Source organism: Pogoniulus pusillus, chromosome Z (genome assembly GCF_015220805.1).
Source record: "Pogoniulus pusillus isolate bPogPus1 chromosome Z, bPogPus1.pri, whole genome shotgun sequence".
In the NCBI taxonomy this organism is placed as follows: Eukaryota; Metazoa; Chordata; class Aves; order Piciformes; family Lybiidae; genus Pogoniulus; species Pogoniulus pusillus.
Window position 1 is genome coordinate 91,072,712 of NC_087309.1, and position 21,857 is coordinate 91,094,568.

The following is a 21,857-nucleotide window of genomic DNA, read 5'->3' on the forward strand; positions in this document are numbered from 1 at the left end:
AATCACTGGAATTTATTCAACATCCCTGATGAGAGTAATTTTGCCTAAAACTAAACATCAAAACCCCTGTAGCGAGTTCTACACATGTAATACAGTGGTATAGTTATCACATGTAATCTTAGCCCTAATAATTCTGGTTTTAGCACTAATGGTAGCATTGTGTATGCAAAATGTGAACATGCCTACTTTAAGAATAATAAAGAGACGGATTTCTAAAAGTTCACAAGCTCCTGATATAGAAGAAAAACAACCTGTTTTGTGTTCTATAAATAATTTTTGTTCAGGTGGAGAAAAAGGGGACACAGCTACTGCAGATTCTGGGAATTTGGCCAAGAGTATGTTATTAACCAATAACACATCAGATGACCAAAGGACTTCTCCTCAAGCTGTCCATGTTTCATCTGTTTGTAATTCTGCATCTAGTTTAAGGCTTCTAACCTTTAACAAAATTCAAACTCAAAGGCTCTCACAGATTCAGACCCATTAGAAGAACCTTCTACACCCTTTCTTGCTCCAGCAAAGGCACAGGCTAAGACCAAACATTTGGTAAAGAGTGATTCAAGAGAGGACTTAGAGGCCTCTGGTACACCAAAAAAAAAAAAAAAAAAAAAAAAAAAAAAGGAGAAATGCAGCCTTAGAGACTAAGCCAATATACTTAAGTCTCAATACTGACAGGATTTGCATTAAAGGTAGCATGAAAAAACTGAAGGATGAAATTAATACCTCCATATGCAATTTATCAAAGTATAACATTCCTTCATCATCTGAATGGGTGCATGTTTCTGCCACCAGGACGCCCACTTCCTGCAAGGCAATTCCAGCTCAGGAGGAAAATCCCACCTAGACATCAGCAATCACGTGCATCACTGTGGATAATCCTGCGTGGCCAATATGTTAGGAACATGAACAAGTGGGATATCCAACCCACTTAAGCTCTTTCAAAGAGAGTCAGGGAACTGCAGAGTGGCAGAAACAGAGGCAACAATGCCAGAAAAGTAGTTGCCACTTCTTCAGCTCTCCAACGTAATTCCAATTATGTTAATAATTGGAATTTATCTCACCATAATGCTAATTATTGTGTGCACCCCTCATGCCATGTTCAGCATTAGGGGGGCCCTTCTTTCAGCCAGGAGGAGGAAAGGGATAGTGGAGAAAACTGAATCAATTGGAATGTCTTCATTAGGTGTCTTGGCAGTTCAGAAGTTCAGAAATGCAGGGCTCTAGTGCTCAGCGTACTTTATTGCCATCGAATTGCAAAGGGACAGAGTCAATAACTATTTCTGAAATCACTGGTGGATCTCAGGAGTCAACTAAGTTGCAGGCTGAAATGAGTTTAACTGGTAAAGAGTGGAAGAAACATACTATTGTAACTGTCCTGATACACCTTGCATTCTGGGAACTGACTTCTTGAGACAAAGTTGTTTCCAACATCCCAAAGTTGGTAAGTGGGCTTTAGGAATAGCCTCTGTAGAAATTGAGGGTGTTAAATTGAAATTTTTCATCAGGCCTGAGCTTTCAGATGACTTGGCGGTTGTGGGACATCCTGACATAGAAGATCTGAAACTGCCAGTCACTACACAAACTGTGCACCACAGGCAGAACAGAATTAACTGTGACTCTTTTTTACCCATTGTTCAGATGATTCGTCAACCAGAGAGTCAGGCTGTCATCCAGAAAGCTCATTCACCTTTCAATAGTCTGATTTGGCCTGTGTGCAAGCTTACCGGTGTCTCACAGTAAACTTAGGTGCCCTCAATGAGGTGACGCTAGTCATGAGCGCAGCTGTAGCGCCCATACTGGAACTCCAATATGAGCTGGAATCAAAGGAGGTCAAATGCTATACTACCGTAGACATTGTAATGCTTTCTTCTCTATTCCCATAGAAAAGAAATGCAGGCCTCAGTCCACATTCACCTGGAGAGGAAGCCAGTACCAGTTCAACTGTTTGCCTCAGGGGTCGAAACACAGCTCAATGATATGTCACTCAATGATCCACAATGCCTTGGAGAAAGGTAAAACTCCAGAGTACATAGAATTTATTGATGACATCGTTGTGTGGGGCCTTATTACTGAGGAAGTCTTTAAGAAAGGCAACAAAATTATTGACATTCTGTTGCAAGCAGGTTTTGCCATTAAGAGAGACAAGGTCAAAGGACCTGCCAGAGAAATTCAGTTTCTGGGAGTGTGGTGGCTGGATGGTTGCCATCACATGCCACAGGATGTGATAAAGTCTCCACCATGGCAGTTCCCACCAATAAGACGTACACTCCATCTTTCTTGGGTGCAGTGGGATTTTGGAGGGTACACATTCCTGGATTCAGTCAAATTGTTAAACTGTTCAAGGCAAGAGTGGACGTGGCACTTGGTGCCATGGTCTAGCCTTAAGCTCTGTTGGCCATTTTGGCTGCTGAGCCGAGAGAGTGAAACTGCTGTGGGGATTGCTGCTGGATCAGTTTTTCTGCTCCATTCTGCTGCTCTCCGTGGTTCTGAGAGAGACGTTAAGGTAAGCAGGGGGGTCGGCAGGGCTGTGTCTCACGAGAGAGAGCGAGGCTGTGACAGGGGCTAGTGACATCAGCCACGGGAGATTTAAAACCCCACCGCGTGCCGCGCCTGCTGCCATTTTGGCTGCCGAGCTAGGTGGCTGCGGCTGGGAGCTTTTTTTTTTTTTTTCCCCCCCTTCTGTCTCTGACTGTCAGTATCACTGTGCACTATGCCTGTCACTCGCACTATGAAGGGCAGGAAAAACGTGTGCACACAGACAGACTCAACCTCGGAACACATAGGAGTCCAGGCTACTGGATGCAGGGAGTGCTGGAGCCTCTCACTCACTGTAGAAGGGGAAGGGGAGAACAATTGCGCCAGGTGTGAGCAGGTGAACTTTCTGCTCACTTTGGTTGCAGAATTGAAAGATGAGGTGGCTGAGCTGAAGGATGAAGTATCTAGGCTCAGGCTGGTAAGGGAAAATGAAAGGGAGCTGGATCTGTGGGAGCAGGCTCTGCAGATAGTCCCTGCTAAGGGAACTGCCCCTGGAAACAGGGAGGGATGGATACAAATCCCTGTCAAAGGCAGTAAGAGAAGTCCACCCCGGCCCTCTCCTCCTCTTCCACTGCCCTTGCATAACAAGTATGAGGTGCTTCACGAAGAGAGCAGGGAGGATGGGAGAGCTGAGGAGCATCCAGTCAAGATGCTTAGGGTGGAGCAGTCGCCACCAACTGTGGTTACTGGCTCCGCAAAAAACAAGAAAAAGAGAAGAGTCTTAGTCGTTGGGGACTCAGTTTTGAGGGAGATGGAGGGACCCATCTGTTGTCCCAACCCGTCTCACAGGGAGGTCTGCTCCCTTCCTGGCGCCCGGGGTAGGGACATCGCTAGGAGACTCTCAAACCTAATCCGGCCCTCTGATTATTACCCCTTACTGGTAATACAGGCTGGCATGGATGAAATCGAGAAGAAGGGAACCAGGGCAATTAAAAAGGAATTCAAGGCCCTGGGGAAATTGATAGATGGGTCAGGAGCACAAGTGGTGTTCTGCTCAGTCCCCCCTGTGGCAAGAGAGTTCACAGAGAGGAACAGCAGAACCTGTGACATCAACAGCTGGCTCAAGGGATGGTGTGAGAGGAGGCACTTTGGCTTCTTCGACCTTGGGGGAACTTTTACTGAGGCAGACCTGCTTGATCATGATGGGGTTCAGTTATCTAAGTAGGGCAGGAGTGTCCTGGCACTGGAGTTGGCAGGGCTCATTAGGTGGGCTTTAAACTAGATATGAAAGGGGTGGGTGAGGCAATTACTCTCTCTGAGAAGGAGAGAGTGGGAAGGAAACTAGGGACAATTGGGGAATCGAGAGCCCAGCTGACGTGCATTTACTCCAATGCACGCAGCTTGGGTAACAAGCAGGAGGAACTAGAAGTCCTGGTCCACCAGGGTGACCATGATATAGTTGCCATTTCAGAAACTTGGTGAGATGACAGGCATGACTGGGCTGCTATACTGGGGGGATATAACCTCTTCAGGAGAGATAGGCAAGGGAGAAGAGGAGGAGGGATGGCCCTGTATATTAGGGAGTCACTCCTTGCCACTGAGCTCGAGGTGAGGGATGAAGGGGTTGAGAGCCTGTGGGTTAAAATCAGAGGGAGGACTAATAAATCTGACATCCTGGTTGGAGTCTGTTATAGACCACCCAACCAGGATGAGGAAACAGATGAGATATTTTACAAACAGTTGGAGGCTATCTCAAGATCTTCAGATCTTGACCTGGTGGGTGACTTTAACCTGCCAGACATCTGCTGGGAACTTAATTCAGCAGAGAGGAGGCAGTCTAGGAGATTTCTGGAGTGCGTGGAGGACAGTTTCATGACCCAGCTGTTAAGTGAGCCTACTAGGGGTCAAGCTCAGCTTGACCTGCTGCTCTCCAACAGAGAAGGGCTGGTAGAGATGTGACAGTGGGAGGCTGCCTGCGGTGTAGTGATCACGAGATAGTGGAGTTTTCAATATGCAGGGAGGTAGGGAGGCACTACAACAAAACCCACACCTTGGACTTTTGGAGGGCAAACTTTAATTTGCTTAAGAAACTTTTTTCCAAAGTCCCCTGGGCAGTAGTCCTTAAAAACAAGGGGGTCCAGGATGGTTGGACCTACTTTAAACAGGAGCTTTTGAAGGCACAGGAACTGACAGTTCCCATGTGCCGAAAGATGAGCCGTCGGGGAAGGTGACCAGCCTGGATGAGCAAACAGCTCCTGAAGGAATTGGGGGAAAAAAAGAGGGTGTATCACCTCTGGAAGGAGGGGAAGGCTTCTCCTGACGTGTTTAAGGAGATAGCCAGATTATGCAGGAGAAAAATTAGAGTGGCTAAGGCCCAGTTAGAACTTAGGCTGGCCACTTCCGTGAAAGATAACAAAAAGCACTTTTATAAATTTATCAATGCTAAAAAGAAGGGCATGAAGAGCCTCCACTGCTTACTGGACCAGAAGGGGAACACTATAACTGATGACGAAGAAAAGGCTGAGGTCCTGAATGCCTTCTTCGCCTCAGTTTTTCAACAGTAAGGAGGGAGGAGGAGGCAAGTGGCCTCTTGAACTGGGGAATGGGATTGGGGAGCGGTGTGTTCCCCTGGAAATTCATGAAGAATTAGTTCAGGACCTGTTGAGCCATTTGGACACCCACAAGTCCATGGGACCAGATGGGATCCATCCCAGGGTGCTGAGAGAGCTGGCAGCTGAAATGGCCAAGCCGCTCTCCATCATTTTCCAGCAGCCCTGGCTCACCGGAGAGGCCCCAGGAGACTGGAAAATGGCCAACGTGAACCCATCCACAAGAAGGGTCGGATGGAGGAACCTGGGAACTGTAGACCCGTCAGCCTGACCTCAGTGCCAGGGAAACTGACGGAGCAAGTTATCTTGGGGGTGATAAGAGCGCACCTGAGGGATGGCAAAGAGCTCAGGTCCAGCCAGCATGGGTTTAGGAAGGGCAGATCCTGCCTTTCTAACCTGATCTCCTTCTATGATCAGGTGACCCGCTTGGTGGATGTGGGGAGGCCTGTGGATGTGGTCTATCTGGACTTCAGCAAGGCCTTTGACACTGTCCCTCACAGCAAACTGCTGGCTAAGCTGTCAGCTCGCGGCTTGGATGGCAACACTCTGTGCTGGGTTAGGAACTGGCTGGAGGGCCGGACCCAGAGAGTGGTGGTGAATGGTGCCACATCCAGCTGGTGGCCAGTCACTAGTGGTGTCCCTCAGGGATCAGTGCTGGGCCCCATCCTTTTTAACATCTTCATAGATGATCTGGATGAGGGCATGGAGTCAGTCATCAGCAAGTTTGCAGATGACACCAAGCTGGGGGCAGATGTGGCTGGGTTGGAGGGAAGAAGGGCTCTGCAGCAGGACTTTGACCACCTGGACAGATGGGCAGAGTCCAATGGGATGGCGTTCAATAGCTCCAAGTGCCGGGTGCTCCACTTTGGCCACAACAACCCCATGCAGAGATACAGGCTGGGGTCAGAGTGGCTGGAGAGCAGCCAAACAGAGAGGGATCTGGGGGTGCTGATTGATACCTGCCTGAACATGAGCCAGCAGTGTGCCCAGGTGGCCAAGAGAGCCAATGGCATCCTGGCCTGCATCAGGAATGGTGTGGTCAGCAGGAGCAGGGAGGTCATTCTGCCCCTGTACTCTGCACTGGTTAGACCACACCTTGAGGACTGTGTTCAGGGCCCCCCAGTTTAGGAGGGACATTGGGATACATGAGCATGTCCAGAGAAGGGTGACGAGGCTGGTGAGAGACCTTGAGCACAAGCCCTACGAGGAGAAGCTGAGGGAGCTGGGATTGTTTAGCCTGGAGAAGAGGAGGCTCAGGGGTGACCTTATTGCTGTCTACAACTACCTGAGGGGTGGTTGTGGCCAGGAGGAGGTTGGTCTCTTCTCTCAGGTGGCCAGCACCAGAACGAGAGGACACAGCCTCAGGCTGCGCCAGGGGAGATTTAGGCTCGAGATGAGGAGAAAGTTCTTCACTGAGAGAGTTGTTGGACACTGGAATGGGCTGCCCGGAGAGGTGGTGGAGTCGCCGTCCCTAGGGCAGTTCAAGGCAGGGTTGGACGTGGCACTTGGTGCCATGGTCTAGCCTTGAGCTCTGTGGTAAAGGGTTGGACTTGATGATCTCTGAGGTCTCTTCCAACCCTGATAATACTGTGATACTGTGATACTGTGATCTTCTAATGAGCAAGTAATGAGCTCTTCATATGCGGATTACTCGACACCTTTCTTGTCAGAACTTTCAGGTCAAAGATCTCACCTTTCATCCTATGAGGGTGAAATGCTCCGTGCAGGTAATACAATAGTAAAAATGCAGTTAGATGGCTTAAACAGAGCATTAGCATGTTAGTGATAGGTCCTTCTTAAATGCATTGTGCAAATTTGTATATTCTGTTGACTCTATATAAATGAACATTTATACAATGTTTTGTTCTGCAATGGCAGTTATTGGAGGACATGAAATGCAAATCCTGAGTCAGCCCTTAGACCATGTGCCACTGTTGATGTTCTAGAATCTTTGTAGTAGCATAGATGGGCTTTGGGACACCAACCAGGAAATCTGCCTCAACCCTTACTGCCCTTTCTATGCAGCATTGCATGCAACATGCTGAAACACACCACTTCAGAACATTGCCTTAACACAGAAAAGTGGCTTCTTTCTGAATGTTTTTATCATGATAGGGCTCCAGTGAGGCAATGTTACTAAAGAAGAAAGTTGTGAGTTTCGGTTGATTGATGTAAAAGTAAAAGGAGAAAGAAAGCCAGGCCTGCAGGATCTTCAGAACTCATAAATATTAATGAATTCATGATAAGTGCAGATGATCAGCACATTTTCAAAATCAATGTGTTACATGTCATCTGTAAAAAATAAGCATAGCATACTGGCAATTTACATTAAGAAGGAAAAAAAAAAGTTTTAGCTTTAACAATATGGGTCAAGAACTGGCTGAAAGGCTGGGCCCAGACAGTGGTGGTGAACAGTGCCACATCCAGTTGGCAGCCAATCACTAGTGATGTTCCCTAAGGATGAGTGCTGGGCCCAGACCTGTTCAGTATCTTTATTGATGATCTGGACCAGGGGATTGAGTCCAGCCTCAGTAAGTTTGCAGATGACACCAAGCTAGATGTCAGTCTGTTGGAGGGCAGGAGAACCCTGCAGAGGGACCTGGACAGGCTGGATAGGTGGGCAGAGGTCAACGGGATGAGATTGAACAAGGCCAAGTGCAGAGTTCTGCACTTTGGCCACAACAACCCCAAGCAGTGCTGCAGGCTGGGGACAGAGTGGCTGGAGAGCAGGCATGAAGAAAGGGATCTGGGGGTACTGGTAGATAGTAAGCTGAAGATGAGCCAGCAGTGTGCTCAGGTGTCCAAGAGAGTCAATGACATCTTGGCCTGTAACAGGAACAGTGTGGTCAGTAGGATGAGGGAGGTTATTCTTCCCCTGTACTCAGCACTGGTCAGGCCACACCTTGTGTGCTAGTTTGAAGCTAGCTAGAATGTTTTGGTGGGAAGGACTAGATTACAGGATGTGAAGGGAAAACGATGGTGATATCTACTTCCCTCATAGACTTGCTCAGATGTATAAGAACAAGAACCAAAACATAGATAAGGCACTCGTTTCTGCTGGGGAGCTCCAAGCTGCATTTCTCTCTCTAGCCTCTCTGCCGTTTCTCTGATTAATCCACTTTGCTTCCTAACCCCCTAGCTGAACCTCCATTCTTCCTTGGGACAAGGGTAAGGTCAGGGGGGTGGGGGGGAAGAAGGTGGAAGGGTGGTTGGAAGCCCCTCCTGGGGACTCAGATTTCTGGTTCTGGGAGGGCTGTTGTGTTTCTGTATTACCTTTTACCTTGTACATTTCTGTATATAGCTGTATATACTGTAAATATCTGCTTGTATATTGTTCTAAGCTGTAAATAATAAGCTTCATTCAATTTTCAGAGCTGGCTGAGTCTAGTCTGGGTGATTTTTAAAGTGTGGGGGGGCAGGTAACACTCAAACCATCACATTTTTTATTTTGGCACTCCAACCTGGGGCAAATTAATTTTGAGTGATTGTTAATTAACTCTGGGAATCAGAATGAAGCTAATGAAGCTATCTTACTTCGTGGAGGCTATTGTGTGGCTTAGCATCTGTTTTCTTGTTTATAATTGGCTGACAGCCCAAATTGGTTACTTTTTGTTGTATTGGAGGGCCCACAGGCCCAAAACAGGCTTATTCATGTTTTGCCTGGTCTGGACATGTTTTTTCTGCCCATACCACATAAAGGAAACACAATAGACCTGGTGCCATAAAGTCTGGCCTGCCCAGGGCCCCTGATTGTATAAGTGATTTCATAAGCTCCAAACACCCAGCTCATGTTTGCTGGGTGCAAGACCTGTGTGATTCCCATATTTGGGAAGGGCCAGGCATGTGGCCTTTGCCTACTATGGTATGGTCTGACTAACCGCCAAGCTGATTCGTCATTCTGCCCCACATTTGATAAATAGGGGTACACAGGTAAACAACTTGCTTTGCTGGCTTTTTGCTTTTGCTTATGCCTGCTTGCCTGTCAGCCTGCCTACTCACCTGCAGTGCTCACCAAACAGAATCTCCCATGGGCTCCCAGCCAGCCGTGCACACATGCATGCCACTGTGGTGAGTTACCAGGACTAGATCCTGTATTGTGGTCAGGCCACACCTTGAGTACTGTGTCCAGTTCTAGGCCCCTCAATTCAAGAAAGATGTTGAGGTGCTGGAACATGTCCAAAGAAGGGCAACAAAGCTGGTGAGGGGCCTGGAACACAAACCCTATGAGGAGAGGCTGAGGGAGCTGGGGCTGTTTAGCCTGGAGAAGAGAAGGCTCAGGGGTGATCTTATTACTGTCTACAACTACCTGAAGGGACATTGTCGCCAGGTGGGGGTGGCCTCTTCTCCCAGGCAACCAGCAATAGAACAAGGGGACACAGTCTCAAGTTGTGCCGGGGAAAGTATAGGCTGGATGTTAGGAGGAAGTTCTTGCCAGAGAGAGTGATTTGCCATTGGAATGGGGGGTCCAGGGAGGTGGTGGAGGCACAGTCCCTAGAGGTCTTCAAGAAAAGCCTGGATGAGGCACTTAGTGCCATGGTCTAGTTGACTGGCTAGGGCTGGGTGCTAGGTTGGACTGGATGATCTTGGAGGTCTCTTCCAACCTGGTTGTGATGGTTTGGGGGTTACCCTGATCCCCACCACTTTGTAGGTACCCAGCTAACTCAGACGGACCCTGGGAATATAGATGAAGCAATTTATTTACAGCTAGCAGAATTTACAAGCAGCTATTTACAATATATACAGTTATATACAATTATATACAGAAATATACAAAGGATAAACAATACAGAAGCACAACTCCCCTCCCAGAAACCTGAGTCCCCAGGAGGGGCTTTCAAACCACCCCAACACCTCCCCCGGCCCTCTCAACCTTACCCCAGTTCTCAGGAAGAAGAGAGGTGCGGCCAAGAGGTTAGGGAGCAAGGTTAGTAGGAGCAAGGTTAATGAGATGTGACTAGGTCTGAAGGCAAAGGCAGAAGGGAAAAACAAAATGGAGAAAGTTTACTTCTTCTTCCAAGAGTTCTCAGTGTAACTGTGAGAGAAGGAGACACCATGTTTTCATTCCACTGCCTGTTATCAAGTTCTTTTACCAAAACATTCCAGCTTGCTTCTAACTAGCACACTGGTTGATTCTATGATTCTATGATTCTATTGCCTGCCTTTATCTACAGAGCTTAGTCTCCCATGTGGCCGTGCACCCTATTGCACACCTGCTGCCTTATCACTGCCTGGTAAGCTCCATTGCCACGAGTTACCAGGAGCAGACCCTGGATTGTCTGTATGAGATTGGTTTGTGTGGCCAGCGTGACGCTATGCTGAGACTGCACAACATCCTTCCTCTGCACCTGAGGTCCTACCAGAAGAAGCCAGGAGAACAAGGGAAGATTCTCCTTTTCCCTTGAAGCTGGGAGGATCCCATAGTGTCAACCTCCATGGACAGAGTTACCTGAAGATTGGACATTTATATAGGCTGTGATGTAGCCCCAGAGGGTGATTGACAATAAGAATTTGTGAGTAAGTGCTTTAATGCCTCTGCAATTCTCTATTGCCTTCTGCTGTAGAGCAGAAAGAGCTTGGGCCCATCTACTGGGCAAACAGCATATTGACCCCAAGTGGCATTTGGGTCATGGGGAAATTCCTCTCTTTGTTTATAGTTTGAATGTTTGCTAGTTATTAGCAAGTTACTGTTTGATGTTACTCCTAGAATGTCTTTCATAACCATGTGAGATCCAATATTAATATTAAAATTCAGTGGTTGGGGGTGGCGAGAGTTCAGAATATTAAAATTAATAAATTATATATTTCTATAGAGTATCATCTCACATATATTATTTTCCCCCTCTCTGCGACATTCATTCAACCTAATTTTGAAGAAGATCAAAGCTAAACTCATCCATTTTTTGGAGTTGGGGTTTAGCATCACTGAATCTTTTACCAGTAACATTACTGGGTCATTCACCCATAATATTACAGGAAATGGAAGTATTACTTCTTCTGCTTTATCTACAGCCCTAATGAGAGAAATCTTACCTAACACTCAGGTTGCTGACCCTTGTTCAGAATTTTATTCATGTCAGATTGTGGTATTACTGTTGTGTGTGATCTTACATTTTATAATTTTTGATTTTATAGTAATTTTAACATTATGTGTGAGAACCTCAAGTGTGATGCCTTTAAGAAGTAAAAAGAAGAGGCTAGCACCTCAAACAATAGGTAATCAGAGTGAGAAAAATGGCAAACTAACTGTAAACACTAATGACTCTGGGGCAGATCAAGGGAGGGGTGTACCACTACACATCCTCCCTAGATTCTGGGAAAGCTGCCAATGTTCCTACCAAAAATGATAGCATGGCAGAATGCCCAGGAACACAGAGAATTACCCAAACTCAAGATGTTCCTTTAACTAATAACAGTAATTTAGCCAGTTCAACTCTTCCGGAAGCAGGAAAAAAAACCAAGCCTAAGGCAGATTTGAACTCACAGGCCTCAGGCCAGACCCCCAATGATTCAAATCCACTAGCGGAGTCGTCAAAGTCTGTCTCTGCTTGGATCTTTTTGGCGCCTGCCAAGGTGAAAGCTAAGACAAGACATTTGACAAAGAGTGATTCAAAAGAGGACACTGCACAAGAGGAGGCTCAGTGTACTTTATTGCCATCCAATTGCCGCACACAAGAGGAGGCTCAGTGTACTTTATTGCCATCCAATTGCAAAGGGAAAGAGTCCATTTCTGTTTTTGGAATCACTGGTGGATCTCAAGAGTTAACTAAGTTACAGGCTGAAATAAGTTTAAAAGGTAAAGAGTGAAAGAAACATACTATTGTAACTGGTCCTGATGCACCTTGCATTCTGGGAATTGACTTTTTGAGACAAGGTTGTTTCAAAGATCCTAAGAGTCACAAATGGGCTCTTGGTATAGCATCTGTAGAGACTGAAGATGTTAAATTGAAATTGTCCATTAGATCTGAACTTTCAAATGAATCTGCAGTGGCCCCATCCTCTTTAACATCTTCATAGATGATCTGGATGAAGGCATCGAGTCAGTCACCAGCAAGTTTGTAGATGACACTAAGCTAGGGGCAGATGTTGCTGACTTGGAGGGCAGAAGGGCTCTGCAGCGGGACCTCGACCACCTGGACAGATGGACAGAGTCCAATGGGGTGGTGTTCAATAGCTCCAAGTGCCACAACAACCCCATGCAGAGATACAGGCTGGGGTCGGAGTGGCTGGAGAGCAGCCAAACAGAAAGGAATCTGGGGGTGCTGATTGAAACCCGCCTGAACATGAGCCAGCAGTGTACCCAGGTGGCCAAGAGAGCCAATGGCATCCTGGCCTGCATCAAGAATGGTGTGGCCAGCAGGAGCAGGGAGGTCATTCTGCCCCTGTACTCTGCACTGGTTAGACCACACCTTGAGTACTGTGTTCAGTTCTGGGCCCCTCACTTTAGGAGGGACAGTGAGATGCATGAGCATGTCCAGAGAAGGGTGAAAAGGCTGGTGAGAGGCCTTGAGCAGAAGCCCTATGAGGAGAAGCTGAGGGAGCTGGGATTGTTTAGCCTGGAGAAGAGGAGGCTCAGGGGTGACCTGAAGGGTGGTTGTGGCCAGGAGGAGGTTGCTCCCTTCTCTCAGGTGGCCAGCATCAGAACAAGAGGACACACCCTCGAGCTATGCCGGGGGAAATTTAGGCTCAAGGTGAGGAGAAAGTTCTACACTGAGAGTCATTGGACACTGGAATGGGATGCCCAGGGAGGTGGTGGAGTCGCCGTCCCTGGAGCTGTTCAAGGCAGGATTGGACGTGGCACTTAGTGCCATAGTCTAGCCTTGATCTCTGTGGTAAAGGGTTGGACTTGATGATCTATGAGGTCTCTTCCAACCTTGGTGATACTGTGATACTGTGATGATGATATAGAGGATCTGGAACTGCAAATTGCTAATCAAACTGTACACCACAGGCAGTACAGAACTAACCATGACTCTTTGTTGCCCATTCATCAGCTGATTGGTCAACTGGAGAGTCAGGCTGTCATCGAGAAAGCTCATTCACCTTTCAACAGTACCATCTGGCCTGTGCGCAAGCCTAATGGAGACTGGGAACTGTCAGTAGACTTTGGTGTCCTCAACAAGGTGACTCCACCCATGAGCATAGCTGTGCTGGACATGCTGGAACTCCAGTATGAGCTGGAATCGAAGAAGGCTAAATGGTATGCAACCATAGACATTGCTAATGCTTTCTTCTCTCTTCCCATAGCAAAGGAGTGCAGGCCTCAGTTTGCATTCACCTGGAGAGGAATCCAGTACCAGTTCAACTCTTTGCCTCAGGGGTGGTAACACAGTTCAACTATGTGTCACTCAGTTGTCCACAATGCGTTAGAGAAAGGTAAAGTTCCAGTGCACATACAATTTATCTATGACATCACTGCATGGGCCCTTATTAGAATCATAGAATCAGAATCAACCTGGTTGGAAGAGACCTCCAAGATCATCCATTTCAATCTACCCCCCAGCCCTAGCCAGTCAACTAGACAATGGCACTAATTGCCTCATCCAGTCTTTTCTTGAACACCTCCAGAGATGGTGACTCCACCACATCCTTTGGCAGCTCATTCCAACGGGAAATCACTCTCTCTGGGAAGAACTTCCTCCTAACATCCAGTCTGTACTTCCCCCGGCATAACTTGAGACTGTGTCCCCTTGTTCTATTGCTGGTTGCCTGAGAGAAGACACCAACCCCCATCTGGCTACAACCTCTCTTCAGGTAGTTGTAGACAGCAATGGGGTTACCCCTGAGCCTCCTCTTCTCTAGGCTAAACACCCCCAGCTTCCTCAGCCTCTCCTCATAGGGTTTGTGTTCCAGGCCCCTCACCAGCTTTGTTGCCCGTCTCTAGGCATGTTCCAGCACCTCAACATCTCGCTTGAATTGAAGGAACCAGAACTGGACACAGGATGCAAGGTGTGGCCTGACCAGTGCTGAGTACAGAGGAAGAATATCCTCCCTCATCCTACTAGCCACACTATTCCTGATACAGGCCAGGATGCAGTTGGCTCCCTTGGCCACCTGGGCACACTGCTGCCTCATCTTCAGCCTACTATCCACCAGTACCCCCAGGTCCCTTTCCAGCCACTCTGTCCCCAGTCTGTAGCGTTGCTTGGGGTTGTTGTGACCAAAGTGCAGAACCCTGCACTTGGCCTTGTTAAATCTCATCCCATTGGCCTCTGTCCACCCATCCAGCCTGGCCAGCCTGCAGGGCTCTTCTACATTCCAACAGGTCAACACCTGCTCCTAGCTTGGTGTAATCTGCAAACTTACTGATACAGGATTCAATCCCCTCATCCAGATCATCAATAAAGATATTGAAGAGGACTGGGCCCTGAGGAAGTCTTTGAGAAAGGCAACGAAATTATTGACATTCTGTTGCAAGCAGGTTTTGCCATTAAGAGAGACAAGGTCAAAAGGGCCTGCCAGAGAAATTCAGTTTCTGGGAGTGCGGTGGCAAGATGGTTGCCATCGCATTCCACAGGATGTGGTCAAGAAAGTCTCTACCATGGCAGTTCCCACAAATAAGAAGGGCACTCCATCTTTCTTGGGTACAGTGGGATTTTGGAACTCCAACTCTGAGTCTTTGGCAAAGAGCTTCAAATGAGACACGTGGTTGTCCACTTGGTTTCTGGGGTCATAGCCTCAGAGGTTCAGAGGCAAATTACACCCCGACCGAGAAAGAAATGCTAGCAGCTTATGAAGGAGTGAAAGCAGTTTCTGATGTGTCTGGAACTAAGTCGCAATTGCTTTTAGCTCCTAGATTGCCAGTTCTAAATTGAATGTTAAAGGGCAAAGGTTTATTGCCGCATCATACCACAGATGCAACCTGGTCTAAATGGATGGCTTTGATAACCCAGCGAGCACAAATGGGTAATCTTGATCAACCTGGTCTGGTGGAGGTGATCACCAACGGGCCAGAAGGCACAGACTGTACTAAACCTCCAGAGGAGAAAATAACTCATGCTGAAGAAGCTCCTCCCTATGGTGATCTCTCTGATCAGGGAAAGAGCTATGCTTTGTTCACAGATGGTTCCTGTCATCAACACAACCAGAAGGCAGACCAGGCTGCTAAGATTTCTCAAGTTGATACCAACTTAGATTTCTACCTTGATTGGAAACACCGAGGTGAACTGTACTTAGTTCGGTGGGCCCATGACTCATCGGGACATCAAGGAAGAGATGCAAGATACTGATGGGCACGTGATAGGTCAATTGACTTGTCCACGGATGCTATCACCCAAGTCTGTGCTAGTTTGAAGCAGGCTAGAATGTTTTGGTGAGAAAAAAACTAGATGATAGGCTGTGAAATGAAAACAATGGTTGGGTCTCCTTCCCTCATCAGTCTCGCTGAGAACTATGGGAACAAGAAGGGTAAACATTAGATAACATTCTCCTTTATTTTCTCACTCTGCTTTTGGCTTCAGACTGAACTACATCTCCTAACCTCACTGCCACTAACCTTGCTCCTTAACCTCTTGGCTGCACCTCTATTCTTTCTCAGGATTGGGGTAAAGTTGAGAGGGGCAGGGGGAAGGTGCAGGAGTGGTTGAGAGCCCCTCCTGGGGACTCAGGTTTCTGGGAGAGGAGTTGTGCTTCTGTATTACTTTTAACTTGTATATTTCTGTATGTAACTGTATATATTGTACATATCTGCTTGTATATTGTGCTAGCTGTAAATAAATAGCTTCATTTATATTCCCAGAGCCCGTCTGAGTTAGCTGGGGCATTTCTAAAGTGTGTGGGGGGCGGGTAACAGCCTAAACCACCACACAGAGGAAAGCCTATTCGGTGTGCTGATCTGTGGCAGGACATTGATGCACAACTGGACAGAATTCCCGTGAAGGTGCAGCACGTAGATGCACACATGCCTCACAGCAGAGCTACTGAGGAACCCCAACACAACCAGCAGGCTGATCAAGCTGCTAAGATTCCTCAAGTTGATACCAACTCTGATCTTGACCTTGATTGGAAACACCGAGGTGAACTGTTCTTAGCTCGGTGGGCCCATGATTCGTCTGGACATCAAGGCAGAGATGCAACATACTGATGGGCACGTGGTAGGTCAATTGACTTGTCCATGGACTCTGTCACCCAAGTCATCAGTCATCCATGACTGTGACATTTGTGCTGCTATTAACCAGGCTACGCAAATCAAGCCCTTATGGTATGGTGAGTGGTGGTCAAAGTACAAGTATGGAGAAGTCTGGCAGATTGACTACATCACTTTACCTCAATCTCGTTCTGGCAAGTAGCGTACAGGCCAGCACTGGATGGCTGGAAACCTATCCAGTTCCACATGCTACTGCACATAACACCGTTATTGGCCTGGAAAGACAAATCATGTGGAGACATGGAACTCCAGAGAGAATCGAGTCAGACAATGGCACTCATTTCAAGAATAATCTTGTGAAAGACTGGGTCAAAGAGCATGGTATTGAGTGGATCTACCTCATACCCTACTATGCACCATCTTCAGGGAAGATTGAGAGCTACAATGGTTTGCTGAAAACCACCCAAAAAGCCATGGGGGGTGGAACTCTGAAAAACTGGGACATACATTTAGCACAAGCAACCTGGTTGATAAATAGTAGAGGTTCAGTAAACAGAGTAGGACCTGCATAATCAGATTTGTTCTGAACAGTAGACAGTGATAAAGTTCCTGTTGTATGTGAAAAGTATCTGTTAGGGAAAATTGTTTGGGTATTTTCTCCTTCAGGTGAAGGGAAATCTCTCTGAGGGGTGGTGTCTTTTGAAGGTATGGTGGAGGGGCTGCAGCCAAAAACTGAGGCTTCCCTATGCCTCTACATGCCTGGACATGTTTTTCTGCCAGGACCCATGGTAGTAAACAGGTTGTGTAACACACACACACCCAGTCCGTGTATCCCTAGGGTCCGCCCAGGTGATCCCCATATTTGGGAAGGTCCAGGCAAACGGCTTCTGCCTATTAAGGTAAGGTTTGGCTTACTGCCAACCTGATTGGTCACTTTAGGTGGCCAAAAGGGCCACGAATCTTGGCCCACAGTCTATAAAGAGGGGTGCAAAGGTGCACCACGTGTTCAGAGTGTCAGATCTGTTCAGAATTAGCTCTCTGACCCTGCCTGCAATGCAGCTCAGCTCTCTGATCCACATTGCAGCTCTGACCTGCACCCGAAGCGCTCAGTCACTCACACTCACATGCTCGGAAGCCAAAGCACTGCTCCAATGTTCACAGAGGCTTTAGACCACTTACTTTTATCTCAAGGCACAGTTAACCTGTCTGTGTACATTTAGAAGCAGAGCATACTCAAGCCTGCACCTGATACATATATGGGGAGTCGATAGCCCCCTAAGCCGAGAGCCAACTGTCCATACCGGCCTGCTCTCAATTTATCTATGGAGCTCAGTCTCCCAGCAGCCTGGCACACACTGCATGCCTGCTGCTTTAACCTGGAGAACCAGGGCAGCAGACTCTCGGAATTGTCTGCAAACCCACAAACACAGCCTGCTAGCTGTGAAAGGACCGTGCCAGAACCTGCACAGACAAATCCTTCTCCTGTTCCTGGAATCCTGCCAACTGACCATCCCTGGACATGCAGCATCCAGAAAACCAGCAGCGTCAAGGCAGAGACCACCTCACACCAGGAGAAAAGATTAGAGAAAACCTGTTTACCCCAGAGACTGGGAAGATTTATCTTTTCTCCTTGCAAGCTGGGAAGATTCCAGCTTCAGAGAGATCTGGACAGTGGGCACAGGCTGTGATACAACCCCGGAAGGGTGATTAAGGGCAACACATCCAAGTAAGCTTTGATTCCTTTGTAATATAAGTTATCTCTGCCTTAGAGCAGACACAGTTTCAGCCCCTGCCAGGCAAACAGCATAGTTCTTAAACAGGCATTAAGCCTGAGGGAAATCTCTCTCTCTCTCTCATTGATAATTTGATAGTTAATAATCAAATCCGTGTATATATATATATATATATAATATCCAGGTTGTTTTCATAACCTTGCACTAGAACTTATTACACAGTGGTTGGGGGTGGCAGGAGTTTGTGGATATTAATTTTAATAAATAATTTTTATAAAAAATTAATAACACTTCAAATTAATTTCTCACCTCCCCCTAATGAGGGAGGAATAAAGAACCCCCCTCCGCAACAGAAGATCCTGGTTGTACATACTGGGTAATGCAGGAGAATGGTGAAATCCAGTGTATTCCACAGAGAAATCTAACTTCAGCTGAAAGAGTTTAAATTCAGAGTGTGTAATACAAGCTGTTAGGAGTTTTCTGTTCTAGGTCCAATGAAAGAATCTACGAGAGAATCTGCAGTATGTCAGCACGAACTCAACATCACCTGGGAGTCCCTGTTCTTGTCTCATCTGTGAGGAGACAAACTGTTTGTTGTTTGCTGAGCTTTTGAATCACCTACATCTGAGGTAGCCAGAATGAAATGTGAACTGAAATTGTAATATTCATTAATGTAAATACTATTTTAGATTAAATCAGATAGTTCTCAGCAATACTCTGAGTGAAATAGACAGGGGTGGATTGTGCTAGTTTGAGCCTAGCTGGAATGTTTTGGTGATAAGAACTAGATTACAGGCCATGAAAGGGAAACATTGGTGATGTCTACTTCACTCATAGGCTTGCTGAGAGGTATAGGAGCAAGAATCCAAACATAGATAAAGGAGTCTACTCTCTGTCTGGGCTATGTGCTGTAAATTTCTCTCTTACCTAACCTAATCAATCCACCTGCTAATCCTAACCCCCTTGGCTGAACCTCCATTCTTCCTTGGGCACAAGGCAACATCTGGGGTAACGTAGAGGGTGGAAGAAGGTGGAAGGGCAGTTAGGAGCCCCTCCTGGGGACTCAGGTTTCTGGGAGGAGGGTTGTGTTTCTGTATTACCTTTTACCTTGTATATTTCTGCATATAACTGTACATACTGTAAATATCTGCTTGTATGTTGTGCTAAGCTGTAAATATAAGCTTCATTCATTTTCCAGAGCTGTTTGAGTCTAGCCTGGGTGATTTCTAAATGTGTGTGGGGTTGGGTAACACCCAAACCACTACAAGATAAAAAAGCAGTTCCCAAGGGATACCTAATTTTATCTGAGAGTAAGTCAGATTCTCTGGCTTCTAGAAAATTCCAAAACCTTTCAACAGAGTATGGGTTTCTTATCTAGTTGAGACTTTATCTCTAGATTTTCATTTAACTAGGAATCAAAGGTAATCTATGTTGCAAAAGGCTTGTTTCCTCTTCCTCAGGTGGCACTTCAGAGTCCTGATCATGTGAGATTGTTTTCCAGCTGATTTATGAAACCTGCACAATTTATTTGTCTTCATACATAATACCAAACAGTTTCTTTTGTTGCTTTTTCTGTAGGATTGTGGAAAAAGGTTACTATAGTGAACGAGATGCTGCTGATGCTGTTAAACAAATCCTGGAGGCAGTTGCTGTGAGTATTATGTAGCATCATGTTCTCATCACCTAATTTTTCACCTCTAATAGATCAATAAATAGTATGGACTGCTGGGAAAATGGATTGTGTAGGTCACAAAATATCTAGCCAAAAATCAGTTCTCAGTGCTCCTTGGAATATGTGTACATATGCAGAGGGCGACGAGGCTGGTGAGAGGCCTCGAGCACAAGCCCTATGAGGAGAGGCTGAGGGAGCTGGGGTTGTTTAGCCTGGAGAAGAGGAGGCTCAGGGGTGACCTTATTACTGTCTACAACTACCTGAGGGGTGGTTGTGGCCAGGAGGAGGTTGCTCTCTTCTCTCAGGTGGCCAGCGGCAGAACAAGAGGACACAGCCTCAGGCTGCGCCAGGGGAAATTTCGGCTCGAGGTGAGGAGAAAATTCTTCACTGAGAGAGTCATTGGGCACTGGAATGGGCTGCCTGGGGAGGTGGTGGAGTCGTCGTCCCTGGGGCAGTTCAAGGCAAGGTTGGATGTGGCACTTGGTGCCATGGTCTAGCCTTGGGCACTGTGGTAAAGGGTTGGACTTGATGATCTGTGAGGTCTCTTCCAACCTTGGTGATACTGTGTGATACTGTGATACTGTAACATTTGGCAACAGTAGTTTATGCCATTCCAGATATACATTCTTCCTCTATTTTTTGTGTGGGTTTCAAACATCTGAATTTTTGTGTAACTGTTTTACGTTAGAGAAAGATACAAAGATTTGAGACAAGAAGAGGAAGTATGCCAGTACATACAGTATTTCTATACATTCTCTGTGCTTCTCAGTCATTTATAGCTCTTCATCTGATTTCACACCAGATATTCACCAAGCCAGCATCAGCAATTGATGTGTCAAATGTCTAGTCTTTATGCTAGTACTAATCACTTCCAGTGCAAAAAAAAGGGGCACATTATGGACAAGAAAACACAGTCCAACTGGGACACATGGTGTGTTTCAGGCAATTAGTAATATAGAGGCAATTTTACTTTGTGAATCTTAAGATGTTAGCAAGGCATAAGGAGAGATAGAGGCTTAACATTTTGCCTTCTGCTATGTCTGGCAATCTGACCTAAGTGTGAGAAGGAAATATTTTGGATTTTATCCAGTAATGCTGTGTGGTTGTCATCAGGTATTTGGGGTGAAGCAGGCAGATAGCAGAAAGACTGCAATGATCTCAAAGTAAAGAGAAGTGCTTAGAGGTATGAAAATAGTGCAGATGGGACATGACTGACTTTGTGCATATTTCCAGATTGTCATACTTTTCAAGTAAAAAAAAAATATGGGTCACATTGTAAAAAAGAAATGTAAGGTTTTTGAAGGATGATAGTAGTGAGGCAGTATCCATGGAGTCATCCATGGAGATGCAGTACTGAAAAAGGCATCTTCAGGAAGGCACTGGTGGTAAGGACTGATCTCCGTGAAAGGTACCTAGAGGTTAGGAAAAGTTAATGTGGTTACAGCAGTTAATGCAATATTCAGAAAGAACAGATGAACTTGGACATATTTACCTGGGATGGTAACGAGACACACAATTGTGAAAAAGTTTTTGTATAATGAGAATAATTCTAATAATAAAATATAATTATTGCAATTATTATTCATTAAAAAATAATGATTTGGTGTTAAGCTAGTCATGCTAATTAAAATGTGGAAAATGGTATTTGTTGCAGTAACCAGATATACTGCAGAACATCATGTTCACTTTGTGCTACTTTCTCAATGATCTGGTGCGTACTAAGTCATTCTCATCCAAAGTAATATGAATTATGTACTTAAGTTTAGTGCACAGCCTAATGCATTTATATAAACTTCTTTGAATTTTGTCAGATTACGATCTCATTACCAATATTTTACTCCAATCAAAATGCCCCAGTTAAGATGTTTTTACTTATCACTCTGTTGTAAAAATTATGATTAAGCTTTGCTGAAAGATATTTCAGAAAGTGTTTCAGCCCTTCACATTAAAAAAAAACAAACCAACAAACAACAAACCAACTAATCAAACAGATGGAGGTCTTCAGCTTCTATGAAATGTAATAGCTTGGTTGACATCAATGAAGAGTCATGTGTGAAAGCTAAAAATCAGACCTGCAGTAATTTGAATTTGTACTAGATCACTTTCTAGGATGGACTGTATTCACTTTTGCCCTTACGACTCATACTGAACTGTGGGAGAATTCTCCCGCTAGCAGGGCATGAGCTGGTAAACATGAGAACCTGTGCTGGGAAGTGTCCTCTGGCTCAGGAAACCAAACTGCAAACAATGGGCGCTCCACACACAGCTGCAGGGGACTGAGCCTG

General features: G+C 46.1%; 1 protein-coding gene across 1 annotated transcript in view; it reads left to right on the top strand.

Moving 5' to 3' along the window:
* CAMK4 (calcium/calmodulin dependent protein kinase IV) overlaps positions 1-21,857 on the top strand; it is a 202,829-nt gene that overhangs the window by 132,078 nt on the left and 48,894 nt on the right. The window contains exon 6 of the mRNA XM_064140726.1: positions 19,479-19,551. Within this exon, the coding sequence (XP_063996796.1) occupies positions 19,479-19,551 (73 nt within the window). The remainder of the gene's footprint in view (positions 1-19,478; positions 19,552-21,857) is intronic.